At 47.0% G+C, this 11,844-nt stretch overlaps 1 protein-coding gene across 1 annotated transcript; it reads left to right on the forward strand.

Annotated features, from left to right (window-relative positions):
* The first annotated feature begins 476 nt into the window (after nucleotides 1–476).
* On the forward strand, nucleotides 477–11,556 carry LOC307007802 (zinc-binding protein A33-like). Its single transcript, XM_079630172.1, has 6 exons — nucleotides 477–1,171; nucleotides 8,873–8,968; nucleotides 9,113–9,343; nucleotides 9,461–9,483; nucleotides 9,565–9,683; nucleotides 10,055–11,556. Exons 1-6 carry the CDS (start codon nucleotides 776–778, stop codon nucleotides 10,597–10,599), a joined length of 1,410 nt encoding a protein of 469 aa, XP_079486298.1. The 5' UTR covers nucleotides 477–775; the 3' UTR covers nucleotides 10,600–11,556.
* The last annotated feature ends 288 nt before the right edge of the window (nucleotides 11,557–11,844 follow it).

Here is an 11,844-nt window from a genome sequence, read left to right on the forward strand (position 1 = left end):
GGCCAACTACTGTTATGTTGTTTATGTGCTACATAAATAAAATTTGATTTGATTTGATCATGACAGACCCTGGAGAAACTCTCTGACAAATAAAGAGCAATAAATAAAACGTATAGTCATTTTGAGGTCTTTTATAATTAATAGTTTTGTATTTTAATTGTTCTTTTGTGTTTTATGCAATCATTTACAGCATTAAATTTTAACATTTCAATGCAGGTCCATTTTGAATACATTTTACCTGAAGAAATCCTGACGTTCCTGTTTGTACACACCCAAAGCTGATCATAAAGTAATAATGAATGGATACTGAATGATAGTACAACAGGAAGGAGGGTTGAGGTTTGAGCTTAGTGTGCTTACTGTGCTTGGATGTTTTAATGTTATTATAATTGTTATTTATTGACTAGTGTTGAGAGAGTGCCATGGCACATTGTATTTCATTGCTGTGGTACTCTGTACTAATATGCATATGACAATAATCTTGAACTGAACTGTACACACCCAAAGCTGATCATAAACTCCTCCCTCTTACAACACTAACCAGGAAGAGACTGACTTGTTATTTCTCCTTTCTGTCACACCGACTTTGTCTCAACAAAAGCAATAAAGAATAAGCAATCGATGGAGAACAAAGAGAAACACTTTACAGAAGGATTTTTGTGAAGTTCATTTCTGGACAGACAGCAGATCTTTGATTCTCATTGTGATTCATTTTTGAAAACCGTCGTTCAGAAAGTGAAAGTAAAGTTTAGTTTGCGAGACTCAAGCGGTGAAAATGGCTTCAGCAGCTGAAGATGATTATATCTGTCCTGTTTGCTGTGACATCTTCAAGGTTCCTGTTCTTCTGTCCTGTAGTCACAGTTTCTGTAAAGAGTGTCTACAACAGTTCTGGAAAACTAAGGAAACTCAGGAGTGTCCTGTCTGCAGGAGAAGATCCTCAAGAGAAGATCCTCCAGTTAATCTAGCGTTAAAAAACTTCTGTGAGTCGTTCCTGAAGGAGAGAAATGAGAAACGTTCATCAGGATCTGAGGAGATCTGCAGTTTACACAGTGAGAAACTCAAACTCTTCTGTCTGGAGGACAAACAGCCTGTGTGTTTAGTGTGCAGAGACTCAGAGAAACACACCAGTCACACATTCAGACCCATCAGTGAAGTGCTTTCATCTCACAAGGTAAGACTAATGTCTCTCATTTCATAAATACAGTGCTAAACATAGAAACAGTATTATTTGTTTATACAATAGACCAGTATTTATTTTTACTCAGACTAAATCTCTATGATTTTCTGAAAACCCCTCTGATGTTCAAATCATCATAAAAGTAACAGCATCTGCACATGTCAGGGGTTATTAATATTTTCAATAATAATATGTGATTTGAGACACCGAAAAGTGATTGATACTAACATACTTTCACTTTCTGTATTTGTATTTGCACAACCACAAATATCAGTGGCAAGGCCTTCTCTGCTGTGGTGTAGTGTTAAATACATTTGTGGTGTAATTGCATATTGACTCCACTAGAGGGCCACCTTGTTTTATAATATTGTGGTTACCGGGAGTGAGTGAGATATACATGCACTGGCTGGTGAGCAGTTAGTCTCAGCCATAGACAGTATATAAGAGGTCTCAGCCTCAGACGTCACGCCCACGGAGCGTTGGCTAAACGTCTGATGCATATGGTACACTTAACTGGAAACACTTCAGGAATGTCGAAGTCGTCATCTGATTGGTTAAATTTTATCGGATTTCCGGGGGGCGCGAGTGTCGCGTTTATTTCCGGTCCGCCGGGAAACAAATCGTGTGATTGCGGAAGAAAAACTGTTGTGTTTACATGAGTGACAATGAGCATTTATCAAGATAAGCTAAACGTAGGATTCTCAAAAGTATGCGAGGTTCACGGCATAGACCCTTTAAGAGATGTCCAGGAGTAAACATGAAACAACAGACGCTGACATCGCAGCTGGCCGATTCAGTATTGTGTTATATTGTGGTAATGCAGACGCCATTGTTGTTATACGTGCACGAACAGATCAATGACTTACTGCTTGTTTTCTTCTCCTTCTTTGATTTTCTATGCTGACTGACTTGTTGCACGCCGGTCTGTTGTTGTGGGGACATTTCCACGCCCCGAAACGTGACGCTGAACGAAACGAACTGTAATTGGTTGTTTGACATGTCGGTCAAACGGCCTTATGGGCGGGCCTTGGCCAAAGAAAGCTGCTATGAATTCCAGACCTTCAGCCGTCAGTCACTACGCGACACTAGTGAGCAGTGTGTTCAATAATACTCCGTTTCTGAACTTATAATCGGACTCGGAACGCAAGAGCCACTGCACACTAACGAACAAGCCGAACTCACTCGCTCGATCCTCTCTAACTTTCCCGAACTCACCGCATTAACCCTATAACTGCCGGTGCTAAATAAAAACGTCTCGGTTACGTATGTAACCCTCGTTCCCTGAAGGAGGGAACGGAGACGTAGGTCGTGACCGACCAATAGGAATCTCGCTAGAGAGCCGATCTACTTCGAGTGAAACTAAACGAGCCAATACACATTGGCGTGCAATCATTTGCATCAGCTGCGCAGCCTCGCAGCGCGGGTATATAACGAGCAGCTGGTGATTGCACTGTAGTTTTTTGCTGAGGAGCCAAGCGATAAGCTGGCTGCCCCGGCGGGCGGCAGCAGATGTGGCGACGGGACCTACGTCTCCGTTCCCTCCTTCAGGGAACGAGGGTTAAATACGTAACCGAGACGTTCCCTATCAGTCGGTCACTACTACGTAGGTCGTGACCGACCAATAGGAATCCCTACCAAAGCGCCACAGCTGCTGCACCCCATCCAGCGCCCTGTGCAAGCCTCTACACCTTCTTGCCTGGAAGGACGATAGGAGGCGGCTTACACAGAGTGAACCTGTCACTGTTGTTCCGTGATAACCCATACAGTGAGATTATTGGATAACACTGGGAAAGCGTGCCCGAACTGAAGGAGGGGAACGCTGCGGAAGCCACATTCTCAAGGAGTTAAGTGGAGATAACATATGGACTAACCCGAGGGTTGTACAGCATACGAGTAATGGGTGACTTAGCCCAAGGGAAAGACACGGGCTTCCGTTTAGGAGCAGCCGTGGAGAATATACACATATGGGATCCCCGTAGGGTCACACATATGGGACCCAGCCTATATCCGGTTCTCAAGGATTCAGCGGATACACGCTCCGCCATGTCCGGCCCGAGGGTGTTTGGAGGACTCACAGGTTTTTCACACTGGAGAATAAGGGTGCACAGTAGGGTGCAGCAAGCCGACAGAGCCAGGCCTCTCAGTGCTTCTACCCGTCTAGGGTGAGACACGGGAGGAGACCGGCTCTACACGTAGGCTATAGTATCTAGCGAACGTGTTAGGTGTCGCCCAGCCCGCAGCTCTACAGATATCTGTTAGCGAGGAGCCACGTGCCAGCGCCCAGGAGGATGCAACGCCTCTCGTGGAGTGTGCATGCAACCTAAGCGGGCAGGGCACGCCTTGAGCTTGGTAAGCCAAGGCGATGGCATCCACCATCCAGTGGGCCATCCTCTGCTTGGAGACAGCCTTCCCTTCTGCTGGCCTCCGTAACAGACAAAGAGCTGGTCTGAGGTCCTGACGCTTTGAGTTCTGTCCACGTACATACGCAGAGCGCGAACGGGACAGAGCAAAGCCAGGGCTGGGTCTGCCTCCTCCAGGGGCAGCGCTTGCAGGTTCACTACCCAGTCCCTGAAGGGAGTGGTAGGAACCTTGGGCACATAGCCAGGCCAGGGTCTCAGTACAACATGGTTGTCACCCGGCCCGAACTCTAGGCACGATTCGTCGACCGAAAATGCCTGCAGGTCCCCTACCCTCTTGACAGAGGCCAGTGCAACCAGCAGCAAAGTCTTCATGGAGAGAAGCTTTAAGTCTGGTGATTGCAATGGCTCAAAGGGAGCATCCTGAAGTGCTCGAAGCACCAGGGAAAGGTCCCAAGAGGGTATGGAGGGGGGTCGAGGAGGATTTAATCGTCTCGCCCCCCTAAGGAACCTGACGACCAGGTCGTGCTCCCCAACTGTTTTGCCATCTATGTGGTCGTGATAAGCTGAAATAGCGGCAGCATGTACTTTGAGGGTGGAGGGAGACAGCCTTCGCTCCAACCCTTGCTGCAAGAAGGAAGCACGGACCCTATCGAACATCTTCGGGGGTCTTCTCGGCGAGAAGAGCACCACTCGACGAACAGGTTCCACTTCAAGGCGTACACACGTCTCGTGGACGGCGCCCTTGCAGAAGTGATGGTGTTAAGTACCTCTGGGGGTAAGTCACCTAGAACCTCCGCATCCCGTCCAGGGACCAGACATGGAGTTTCCAGAGGTCTGGACGCGGGTGCCACAGGGTGCCCCGTCTCTGAGTCAGAAGATCCTTCCTCGGAGGAATGGGCCAGGGAGGGACTGTCACGAGGAGCATGAGTTCTGGGAACCAAGTCCGGGTGGGCCAATAGGGAGCCACCAGAAGGACCTGCTCCTCGTCCTCCCTGACTTTGCACAAGGTCTGTGCAAGTAGGCTCACTGGGGGGAACGCATATTTGCGGAGGCCCCGGGGCCAGCTGAGTGCCAGTGCGTCTGTGCCGAGTGTTCCCTCGGTCAGGGAGTAAAACAGCTGGCAGTGGGTGGTTTCTGAGGAGGCAAACAGGTCTACCTGAGCCTCCCCGAACTCTCTCCAAATCAGCTGAACCGCCTGGGGGTGGAGTCGCCATTCTCCCGGGAGCACAGCTCGTGATAGCTCGTCGGCCACACGGTTGAGCACACCGGGGACATACATGGCTCGAAGCGACCTCAGATGCTTCTGACTCCAGAGGAGGAGATGGCGGGCAAGTTGCAACATGCGACGGGAGTGTAGACCACCTTGTCGGTTGATGTACGCAACGGTCGCTGTGTTGTCCGTACGGACCAGCACGTCTCTGTCCTGTAGCGGCCTCTTTAGGCAGCTCAGAGCGAGATGTACTGCTAGCAACTCGAGGCAGTTGATATGCCAATGCAGTTGGGGAGCCGTCCACACCCCTGACACTGCATGCCCGTTGTACGTGGCGCCCCAGCCAGTGGCAGAGGCATTTGTGAATACCACAGCATGCCTGGACACCTGTTCCAAGGGCACTCCTGCCCGTAGGAACGAGGGATCTGACCACGGGCTGAAGGTCTGGCGGCATGCCGGTGTGATTGCCACCCGGGGAGTGCCGTGATGCCACGCCCATCTCGGGACTCGGCCGTGAAGCCAGTGCTGAAGCGATCTCATATGTAGCAGTCCGAGCGGGGTTACCGCTGCTGCCGCTGCCATATGCCCCAGGAGCCTCTGAAAAATTTTCAGTGGGCCCGCCGTCCTGCCTTTGAACATGTTCAAGCAGTTCAGCACCGACTGGGCGCGCTGCTCTGTGAGGCGCGCTGTCTGTGCGACCGAATCCAATTCCATACCGAGAAAAGAGATCCTCTGCACAGGGGCGAGTTTGCTCTTTTCCCAGTTGACCTGAAGGCCCAACTGGCTGAGGTGCCTGAGCACGAGGTCCCTGTGTTCGCATAACTGATCTCGAGAGTGTGCTAGTATGAGCCAGTCGTCGAGATAGTTGAGGAGGCGAACACCCTGTTCTCTCATGGGAACAAGGGCCCCCTCCGTGACTTTCGTGAAGACACGGGGAGACAGGGACAGCCCGAAAGGCAGGACCTTGTACTGGTATGCTCGACCCTCGAACGCAAAGCGCAGAACGGCCTGTGTCGAGGAAGAATCGAGACATGAAAGTACGCGTCCTTCAGGTCGATCGCTGCAAACCAATCTTGGGGACGGATGCATCTGAAAATGCGTCTCTGCGTGAGCATTTTGAACGGTAGCTTGTGGAGGCTCCGATTCAAAACTCGCAGATCCAAGATCGGTCGTAACCCACCACCTTTCTTGGGTACAATGAAGTAGGGACTGTAGTGTCCTGACCTCATATCGGCTGGAGGGACCGGCTCTATCGCGTCCTTCGCCAGTAGGACTGCGATCTCCGCATGCAAGACATGGGCATCGGCTGCTCTCACTGTAGTGGAGTGGATGGCCCGAAACTTGGGGGGATGCCGGGTGAACTGAATCGCATAGCCGAGCCTGATGGTCCGAATGAGCCAGCGAGACGGACTGGGGAGCGCTAACCAGGCTCGCAGAGACCGTACAAGTGGGACCAAAGGGACCGTAGGCGTACCCGGAGTGGGGCAGCGAGGTGGAACACAGGGACGCGGCCCGGGAGGCTCTCTTGGGGAGGCGGTCCGTAGCGTGGTCTAAGTGTGCTGTGCAGCACTTACCTGGTTCCACGAGGCAGGAGTTTGTAGGAGGCGGCTTGGTTGCGTTCTCGAACCACACACTGCGCTGCCCGCTGGCGACAGAAGAGGCGGATGAGGGTGGTGAGGATTTTCTCCTCCCACTACTCTCCAGACCCTCTTCAGACCCAGAGATAGAGGATCTGCTCTTTTTTTTTTTTTTTTTTTTTTAGAGAACTTGGGAACCACTGTGACTCCAGTGGTGGAACAGAATTTTGACTCAAAATATTAGTTTCCCAGCCCTCTACTGGGAGAGAGCAGCTCCACCCATCTCCGGGTCACCCGTCTCCAGTGATGGTTTCACCGACCACTTAAACAGTGGTTGAGACGGGTGGTGTCATCCTCCTGCAGCGGACACAGTAGAGCAGGCTGTGCCGGAGTTCTCTTTTTTGCAGGGGATGACACCCTTGGCGACGAGTAGACTGAGGGGCAGCCCACGAGGTACTCTGGTGGTACGCCAGGGGAAGCGCTTCAGTCTGCTGCTGACTGTGGAGAACTGCTGGGCCAGTTCTCAACAGTGTCGCTGAAAAGGCCACCTTATGAGATGGAGCATCGAGAAAGCGTACTTTGACGAGCTCTCACACCTCTACAAGGACAGCCAGGGGGGCTTCTGGACCACCAAGGTGGACATCGTCTGATCGAGGGCCAGCACTGTGACTTGAACACGGTCAGTCGACAAGCGCAGCTCAACCCCGGCTCAGAACTACCCTCGTGCAATAAGAGTGCCTTGGCCTCGCATGCAGGGTAGAGGTGGCCTGCCAGAGGCACGGCCACCCCACTATCGAGGGTAGTGAGAGAGGTGAAAACTTTATGCAGAATTTGGCACTTTTGGCGTTCCATATTTTTGGCACCAATACAGCTCCATACTGTTAAGTTTTCAATGCACGTCCGAGAAAGACCCGGGAAAGCATGGCTGTCCGCTCTGAATCTGATTCAGCATAAGCACACACACACTATTACAGTGGGAACTTAACATCATCCTCATTTCCAGAACGAAACAGCCCCTCTCTCCGATGTAGATATCGACATCTGCCCTCAGCTGGAGCCTTGAATGAAACGCTAGGTTCCTCCAGTTTTTTTTTTTTTTGAAGGACCAGCAATCTCATCCAGAAGCTGCACAGCTTGTGATGCGCTAGAGAGGGAGGGGCCCTAGGGGGTTGGTTCCCCGAAGGAGAAGCCCTCAGCTCTCAGGATCACCCAAGCTATTCTACTGAAGTAGACCTCTCCTGGTGGCCACCAGGGAGGGCGCTACAACGGAGAATAGACATGGGGACCGCGCACCTAGAGCGCTGAGCGAGCGCTGGGTCGCCGTGACAACCCGCGCTGCAGCCCGGCAGCTCGACGGCACACGACACGCTGGTGTCCCAGAGTGTCGAGCAGACCTGCAGCTGTGCTTTCACACACAAGCAGCGGCTGGCCAACAACAGAGGGGACTCAAGCTTTCCGGAGAAAGCAGAGTCAACCGGCGTGGTCATGTTCCCGTGCGAAAACATGAACCACCCACGAACACAGTCTCACATGTTTCCCAGGCATGCGAGACAGTGATCGTGGCCGTCAGTGAGGACAGGAAACGACCGCATCCAGAAACACACGGGTGGAATGTCATCTTTAGAAAGACGCAACTCACACCCATGTAAGCTCTTTCAGGTGAATGCTCTTCTTGGTACTGAAGCACGCAGGGGAACGGTCGCAGCGGACACAGACAGAAATGTGTAACCTGTCGTGCGCTGTCTCTCTTCACGGCGGTCTTACCAGCCGTAAGAACGGCTATTTAACGCTCTTGGCACACCGTTACCAGCTGTGAAAACAGCTTTTTTTTTTTTTTGCTTAGTAACACAAACTAAAAGAGAAAATAAAGTCGACCCCGCTGCCGCGCTGTATCGCCCGCACCAGACACGAGAGATCTTCCTGAAGAGCTTGCTCGTTGTTTGATCACTCAATATTAGATAGATTAAACAGCATCGGTTGGCTCCGAAGCAAAAAGCTACAGTGCAATCACCAGCTGCTCGTTATATACCCGCGCTGAGAGGCTGCGCAGCTGATGCAAATGATTGCACGCCAATGTGTATTGGCTCGTTTAGTTTCACTCGAAGTAGATCGGCTCTCTAGCGAGATTCCTATTGGTCGGTCACGACCTACGTAGTAGTGACCGACTGATAGGGAACAGCAATTTCACAACAATTATAGAGAGTCTGTGCGCTTACTAAAAGTTATTAATTCAGGTTGGACACCACTGAAGGCCTAGGTGTGAAAAGGACAAAACAAAGTATACAACTGCATGGATATAATAATTGCAAAATTGGCCATTGCAAAAAAAAAAAATCACACATTTGTTTGGTGAAAACATGATTTCTTGATTTTCATCCTTACCAAATTAAAAATTAAAAATACATCTCTTGTCATTTTCAGGCACAAATGCTAACTGGGAATGATCTATTCAACATATAAATAATATAACAATAAAAACATCCAAACACACACTGTTTAAACCTCTTAAAGCTGCATAAGTTTCACAGATTTTCATCTTAACCTGTAGGAGGAATTTAATACAGCGCTGACGTCCCTACAAAACAAGCTCAAACATGGAGAAGAAATGAAGAAAAAGTGTGATGAAACAATTCAACACATCACGGTGAGGATGTATAAAGAGTTAAATACTCAACATTCACACACAGAGTTTATTATTGACATTAGTGGAGTGTGTGTTCACACAGAGTGTATTATTGACATTAGTGGAGTGTGTGTTCACACTGAAGTGAATGTGATGTGATTTCAGTCTCAAGCTGAGCACACAGAGCATCAGATTAAAGAAGAGTTTGAGAAGCTTCATCAGTTTCTCAGAGACGAAGAAGAAGCTGCAGTCACTGCACTGAGGGAGGAAGAGGAGCAGAAGAAGCAGAGGATGAAGGAGAAGCTGGAGGAGATGAACACACACATCTCAGCTCTTTCACACACACTCAGAGACATGGAGGAGATGATGAAAGACAACGACGTCTCGTTTCTAAAGGTGACAAATCAATCTGGCTTCATTCTCTGTGCAGAAAACAACTTGTATAGAGAGACTCATTGACAGTGAGAGTGTTTGATAAGATATTAAAATGTTTTCAAACTCTATATTTTCCAGAACTTTAACGCCTCAATGGAAAGGTAAGTGAGCTGCTCGTATCTCTTCTCTCAGTGGATCTGAACTCAAACTCACTGCAGTTCTGACTCCTGAATGTTCCTCAGAGTCCAGATCTCACAGCCGGATCCACGGATGAGTTCTGGAGCTTTGATTCATGTGTCGCGTTATCTGGGTAACCTGCCGTTCAGAGTCGGGAAGAAGATGCTGGAAACTGTCCAACACAGTGAGTCTCAGCAGATCTGACACCAATGCAGAAGATAGTGCAGATAGAAACACACACAACATTAACATTTGATAGAAATATATTTAATAATCACTTGAATTTCTAAGTGAATCTGAACTGTATTTCAGAAAATCATCAGATCATACAGCGAACTCATAATGAAGTCTATTCCTCATGATCTATGTTTATATATTAGGATACAATAGTGTTTATTGAATACTGATATTAAACCTGGAGCCTCAATCCGTTCGGACAGACAAATGTTATGATAGTATAATTTATGATGTCTTTCAACAAAAGAAAAATGTTTTATATTTACATTTCTAATACATCATATCTCATCCTCTAATCTGATGTTATTCTCTCTGCAGCGCCGTTGACTCTGGATCCAAACACAGCAAATCCTCGTCTCACACTCTCTGCTGATCTGACCAGTGTGTCGTACAGTGATGTATATAAAACACTTCCTGATAATCCAGAGAGGATTGACTGGTTTGTATGTGTCCTGGGATCTGAGGGCTTTAACTCAGGAACACACTGCTGGGATGTGGAGGTTGGAGACAATACATTCTGGATTCTTGGAATAACCACAGCATCAAACCAGAGGAAGGGAGAGGTTTTCTTTAACTCTAATGTCTGGCGTGTGCGGTACATAGACAGCGAATACGCCTCACAATCCCCAGAGCAACGCCGCACTGTCTTTACTGTTAAACAGAAGCTCCAGCGTGTGAGAGTTCGGGTCGACTATGACAGAGGAACAGTGTCATTCTCTGATCCTGTAACTAAAGACTGTCTGCGCACATTCAGGACGTCCTTCACAGAAACTGTCTTTCCATTCTTAGGTAATCGCTGTACAACTTCCCCTCTGAGGATCTTACCAGTTAAACTGTTTATTACAGCAGAAAATCACAGTTAAATCTGCTTCTGCTTCTGGATTAATACAGTTTTGCAAATTATGCTTCAATAATAACACTGTAATCATAGCGTCTCATTGATCAATCACTTCACTGTAAAGTTAAGAACCAAATTAACCCTCGTGTCTCTTTAAGGACATGTTTGTCTCTTTCAGTTTTTTTTTTTTTAAATCATTGTTCCTGTGTTAATGCCAACTGCATACATTTTGGCAGAAGTGTGTATTTTTATTGGAATTTTCTTATTTCCTTTCTGCATTTCCTTGCATAAATCACTCGGTACACAACATATTTACACTCAGGACCTCAAGGACACAAATGTCCGCATTGAAACCCATTAAAACGGCCAATTTGTTTTTATCACAGGGCCATTTAACTATAAAATGATGCAGTCTTTGTTAATAGACTTTTGTTCTGTTGGCAGGGCTTTAAAATAAAATAAAAGCATTTTTTTCTTTTTACGAGATGGTGCCGTTTTCTCAGGTTTGGTCTATAAAGCGAATACTCACTTTTTTCCTGTTTTCTGCTTCTGCATATTAGAGCCAATTGGATAAATTATTGTGTAATAATTGTGTTTGTGTTGCTGTGAGGTTTGTGTATATATACTAATTTTGATATGTGCATGTAATAGTTGATAGAGAAAAATGATTATTAAAATTAAATAAAAAATTAAAATTATTATACGTTTAAATTCATGTTTACAATATGTAAGACAAGATAAAGTATTGACATATTTTAGTAAATCTTCTTGCCAGTGAAATCCTCATATGTTCATATGTATATTATCCTATAACTCGAGTTCAGAAACATGAACGTACAAGCAGCTGTTTATATGTAAGCAATAAGGTACTCGAGGCTAGTACTGTATCGTGAATAAGTCACAGGTGAAGGGCGTTGTTTATGGAAGTAAAATAATGCCAAATGTTTTTGAAATAAAAAAGCCTGTGTAATTGCACTATTTGAAAAAAATATGCATTGCATTAATAACCATGCTTGCATTTTAATGTATTGTATATTTAGGGCTTGCATTTTTATGGGCTGAAATTCAACATGGTTGTATATTTAAGCTGTGAATATTTCAATTCAAAACATTTCAAACACATTTTCATTAATACAAATTCAATAATCCATATTCACCTTTCATATTTCACTTCCAAAATATTAAAACTGTTTAAAAATACAACCTATAATATTCAACAGACAATTTTCGGTCCATTTTATTTCGCTTTACAAATTCACTTCCACAAATT

Source organism: Phoxinus phoxinus, assembly GCF_949152265.1.
Source record: "Phoxinus phoxinus genome assembly, chromosome: 12".
NCBI lineage: Eukaryota > Metazoa > Chordata > Actinopteri > Cypriniformes > Leuciscidae > Phoxinus > Phoxinus phoxinus.